At 53.0% G+C, this 5748-nt stretch overlaps 1 protein-coding gene across 1 annotated transcript in view; it reads left to right on the top strand.

Annotated features, from left to right (window-relative positions):
- Positions 1 to 3364, top strand: part of LOC102249290 — a 4749-nt gene extending 1385 nt beyond the window's left edge. The window contains exon 2 of the mRNA XM_014535674.1: positions 3 to 3364. Coding sequence (XP_014391160.1) covers positions 3 to 3348 — 3346 coding nt within the window. The 3' untranslated portion in view covers positions 3349 to 3364. The remainder of the gene's footprint in view (positions 1 to 2) is intronic.
- Positions 3365 to 5748: the final 2384 nt, after the last annotated feature.

Genomic DNA, 5748 nt, shown 5'->3' with positions numbered 1-5748 from the left:
TGCCCCTACCCCCTATTAGGACGGGACTTGCTAACCAAGATTGGAGCCCAAATTACTTTCAGACAAGGGGGGCCCCAGGTCACCGATGGCAAAGGCCATCCCATCCAGGTTCTGACTCTGAGACTGGAGGATGAATATCGCCTCCACCAGGGGCCGCCCTCAGTAGAGAACAACATGGACAAATGGCTACAAGAATTCCCCACTGCCTGGGCAGAGACGGGGGGAGTAGGACTGGCCGCTCACAGGGCCCCAACCCTGGTAGAGTTGAAACCAGGGGAAGGTCCAATCAGAGTCAAACAGTACCCTATGTCCCAGGAGGCTCGGAAGGGAATCCAGCCTCACATCCGGAGACTGCGAAGCCTAGGGGTACTGGTTCCATGCCAATCTGCCTGGAACACCCCCCTCCTGCCAGTCAGAAAGCCCCACACGAATGACTATCGGCCAGTCCAGGACCTCCGAGAAGTAAATAAAAGAGTTATGGATATACACCCAACTGTCCCCAACCCATACACTCTCCTAAGCTCTCTGGCACCCTCTAGAGTCTGGTACACTGTATTGGATTTGAAGGATGCTTTTTTCAGCCTGCCGCTCGCGCCTCAAAGCCAACCCCTGTTCGCCTTTGAATGGCACGATCCAGAGGAAGGCTGTAGTGGACAATTAACCTGGACACGATTACCCCAAGGGTTCAAGAATTCGCCCACCATCTTCGATGAAGCACTACATGAGAACCTCGGTGAGTACAGGAGAGAGCACCCCAGTCTCACCCTCCTTCAGTATGTAGATGACATCTTGATTGCTGCAGACACTGCCAAGGATTGTGAGCAGGGGACCAAAGACTTGTTGGCCACCCTAGGGACCTTAGGGTACCGGGCCTCTGCAAAGAAAGCTCAGATATGCCAAGAGAGGGTGAGTTACCTGGGGTACATACTGGAGGGCGGACAGCGGCGGTTATCAGACGCTCGGAAAGAGACAGTCCTGAAAATCCCTATTCCCACCACCCGGAGGGAAGTAAGGGAATTCCTAGGATCGGCTGGCTATTGCCGCCTCTGGATCCCAAGTTTTGCTGAGATCGCCAGACCCCTATATGAAGCTACCAAGGAGGGAAAGGCCTTTGAATGGACTGAGACAGAGGAAATTGCCTTTAATCAGATAAAGAAGGCCCTTCTGGCTGCTCCAGCTCTGGGCCTACCGGACATTACAAAACCCTTTCGCCTCTTTGTAGACGAGCGCAAGGGAATAGCAAAAGGGGTATTAACTCAGACTTTAGGGCCCTGGAGCCGCCCGGTAGCGTATTTGTCTAAAAAGCTGGACCCCGTAGCCGCCGGCTGGTCGCCGTGCCTAAGAATCATTGCAGCAACCGCGCTTTTAGTCAAGGATGCCGACAAATTGACCCTGGGGCAGGAAATCTGGATAACAACCCCACATGCCACTGAGGGAGTCCTAAAACAGCCTCCCGACCGATGGATGAGCAATGCACGCATGACCCACTATCAGAGCTTACTGCTCAACCCCCCTAGAGTACGGTTCCATCCCAGTGCGGCCCTCAACCCTGCTACCCTGCTGCCTGACCCCGACCTAGATGCCCCACTGCATGACTGTGCGGGGATCCTGGAGCAGGTACATGGACTTCGGAAGGACTTGACCGATCAGCCCCTCCCTGACGCAGAGGCCACCTGGTTCACGGATGGAAGCAGCTTCGTACGGGACGGGTGCAGGTATGCAGGTGCAGCGGTGGTCACCGACACGGACACTGTGTGGGCAGAAGCACTGCCCCCTGGGACATCAGCCCAGCGAGCAGAACTCATTGCTCTCACCAAGGCACTGACACTGGGGGCGGGGAAGCGGCTTAACATTTACACCGACAGCCGTTATGCATTTGCTACGGCTCATGTCCACGGGGCGATTTACCAGGAAAGAGGGCTATTGACGGCAGAGGGACGGACAGTGAAAAACAAACAGGAAATTCTCGACCTGCTTGCGGCCCTATGGCTTCCTGCGAAGCTAGCCATTATCCACTGTCAAGGGCACCAGAAGGCAGATGACCCAGTAGCAAGAGGTAACCAAAAGGCTGATCAGGCAGCCAAGGCAGCGGCCTTCACCTCAGTCCCCGCCATGGCCTTACAACTACCAGACCCCGGGGACCCAGTTCTACCAGACCAGCCTAGGTACTCTCAGGAAGAGCTGCAGCAGATCAGAAAGCTTCCCCTCGCTAAGGAGGTAAAGGGATGGTGGTACACCTCGGATAAGAAACTCATACTACCAGACTGGCTTGGGGTCACAGTATTAGAACGCATGCATTGGTCCACCCACTTGGGAGCCCGGAAGTTAAAGGACTTAATTCAGCATGCCAAGATCAAGATTCACCAACAAGTCTCCAAAATCAATCAAATTATAACCTCCTGTAAGACCTGCCAACTCACAAACGCAAGAGCTGGATCAGGTGGACAAGGAAACAGGCTCAGGGGCACCAAACCAGGAGCACACTGGGAGGTCGACTTCACCGAAGTCAAACCAGGAAAGTATGGTTATAAATATCTTTTAGTGTTCATAGACACCTTCTCTGGCTGGGTAGAGGCTTACCCAACCAAGCATGAGACAGCCCAGACGGTGGCCAAGAAACTGCTGGAAGACATCTTACCCAGGTATGGTTTTCCTGCTCTAATAGGATCTGACAACGGACCAGCCTTTATTTCGCAGGTAACACAGGCAGTAGCCAAGGTCATAGGGGCGGATTGGAAATTACATTGTGCTTATAGGCCCCAAAGTTCAGGGCAGGTAGAAAGAATGAATAGAACTCTAAAAGAGACCCTTACCAAATTAACCATGGAGACTGGCGGGGATTGGGTGGCTCTCCTTCCGTATGCCCTTTACCGGGTGAGGAACTCTCCTTACACCCTGGGTCTCACCCCTTACGAGATCATGTTTGGTAGACCCCCTCCTATCATCCCTAACCTAAAAGCTGAACTTCTTGTTGAGTTTGAAAATCAGGAGATATCTTTTTTCCTAAGAGAACTGCAGAGGGCGCACGAGGACATTTGGCCGCGCCTCCGCGCCATCTACGAGGCTGGCCCTACCCCAACGCCTCATCAGTACAAGCCAGGAGACTGGGTGTTCGTCAGAAGGCACCGTCGGGAGACCCTCGAACCACGCTGGAAGGGCCCCTATATCGTTGTGCTGACTACACCCACCGCTCTCAAGGTAGACGGCGTCGCGACTTGGATCCACCACTCCCACGCTCGCCCAGCCGACCCCTCTGCAATCCAGGAAGACTTCATCACACAATGGAGCATCAACCAAGACCAGCGCAACCCGCTCAAGCTCAAGCTGCGGCGCACTCGACCTGCCTGATGTTGGTAACCTTGCTCGCGATCACTCCCGCCATTGGGAGCCCACATACTCCTTATAATATCACCTGGCAGATCATAGACACTAGCTCGGGGGTGATCCTTAATCAGACTTCTCAGGTCCATCCCAAAGACACCTGGTTCCCTGAACTGCGGGTAGACCTCCTAACTCTCTTTCCCGACCCACGCGAAACCAGCGATTACTGCCTGGGTGCTGCAATACGCCAGGCTTCTGATGACTCAAAACCAAGAAGAACCCTCTATTTTTATGTCTGCCCCGGGCACTCACGAGCTCGGTCCCGGGGAAACGACCCTTGTGGAAGCGCTGGAGACTATTTCTGTGCTTCCTGGTCATGTGTGTCAACCGGACACATTTGGTGGGAAGCCCCAAAGAAGGGTGACCTAATCACCGTCGGCCGGCCGGCTGCTCCACCTTGTCCCCAGAGTGGACGTGTCTACTGCAACCCCGTGAGCATTTCCTTCACAAAAGAAGGGGAAAAGGCTGCAGGATGGGACACCGGGAAGACTTGGGGATTCCGAATCTATTCCTGCAGGAAGGCTTTGCGTAGTGGGGACCCTGGGATGCTGTTCACCCTCCGGGTTCAAAACACCCCCCTTCACTATCATTCCCCTGTGGGAGTGGGGCCCAACAGAGTACTAGCTCCTCGACCTCAGCTGACCACACCCCGGGTATCCACAACTGGAGGAGCATGGGCCCCGGCATCACTGCCCAACACCCCGCATGCACCTACCACGGAGAACCTGACTCTAAATCATGCCCCCCCGCCTGAAGTGGACCCTCTTATAAGCGTGGTTATAGGAGCCTATTATGTTTTAAATGCTTCCAGGCCCGACCTGACCAAATCTTGTTGGCTCTGTCTAGATGTTGAGCCACCGTATTATGAGGGTGTTGCGGTTAAGGGCGACTATACAACAGCCACGGATGTCAGCTCTTGCAGGTGGAAGCAGGCTGTTGCAAGACTAACCCTCCAGGCAGTGATGGGGCAAGGAGCTTGCATAGGCAATGTACCCCCTGAGCAGTTACATCTCTGCAACAAAACTCTGACTATCCCTGAAGAGGCAGTATATCTTTTACCTCCTAAGAATGCATGGTGGGCCTGCTCCAGTGGCCTCGCTCCTTGTGTCCACTCCCTGGTCCTTAATTCCCAGAAGGAAGGCTTTTGCTTGCTCGTGCAGTTGATTCCCAAGTTAATATACCATTCAGAGAAAGAAGTCCTTGACAAATTCGGCGCTGCCAATCCCCGAAGTAAAAGAGAGCCCATCACTGCCTTAACTATGGCAGCCCTCTTGGGATTAGGATTGGCAGGAGCAGGGACTGGTATATCCTCGCTTGTCATACAGGACAAAAATTATGGGGCCCTAAGAGCAGCTATTGACTTAGACATAGAAAAAATTGAAAAATCTATTACCCATTTACAGGAATCTCTCACCTCCTTATCTGAAGTAGTGCTCCAAAACAGAAGAGGACTAGACTTGCTATTCCTGCAGCAAGGGGGCTTATGTGCAGCTTTGGGAGAGGAATGTTGTTTTTATGTTGACCATTCAGGTGTTGTTAAAGAATCTATGGCCCTCATTAGGGAAGGATTGCAGAAGCGGAAGCTGGAAAAAGAGCAGTCTCAGTCTTGGTATGAAACAGTGTTCAACTGGTCCCCATGGTTAACTACTCTCATTTCTGCCCTCGTTGGGCCCCTTGTAATCCTCCTGATGCTGTTGACTTTTGGCCCCTGCATTATTAACAAGCTAGTTCAATTTGTCAAGGAACGCGTAGGGGTAGTTCAATTAATGGTCTTACAAGCTCAATACCGGCCTCTAGCGACGGAGGGAGAGGTAGAAATGCAGCCCGTCTCATGATTGAGCCGTGAGTTCCAAGACAAGGGGGGAATGAAAGAACAAGGCAGAAACACGCCCTCCTCCCTCCTCAAGGACAGGAGCAGAGACACACTCTCCTCCCTCTCCTCTATCTTGTCTTGCAAGGCTGGGCCCTCAGTCCCCCCCCTTTTTCTGAGAGTGACCACAACAATGCTGGTATTGTCCTAACTCCCCCAATACCTGAGTGGACCAATGAAGCTCCAGAAATGCAGCTAAGGTCCTAATAAGGCTATAGTGGAGGACGGCTCTAACCTTCAGAATGTGTTGGTCACTTCACTTCCTGACCCTTCTGACCTAAATGACCAATCTCTGTAACTCACGTCACCCCTAAAGCCCACCCAAATAACCTGCCCTATATAACCTTTGTTCTCCTGGGACACGCTCTCTCGCCTTCCCGCTGCGTCGGACAGAGGCTGAGAGCCAATCCTAGGTTTGACTAATAAAAGACTCCTTGCTTTTGCATCGGAAGAGGCTCCCTGGTGGTGACTTATTGGGGACCCCGAACTCTGGGTAC

Source organism: Myotis brandtii, unplaced genomic scaffold, assembly GCF_000412655.1.
Source record: "Myotis brandtii unplaced genomic scaffold, ASM41265v1 scaffold148, whole genome shotgun sequence".
Classification (NCBI taxonomy): Eukaryota; Metazoa; Chordata; class Mammalia; order Chiroptera; family Vespertilionidae; genus Myotis; species Myotis brandtii.
The sequence above is the reverse complement of the archived record's forward strand: the minus strand, read 5'-3'. Positions and strand labels throughout refer to the sequence as shown.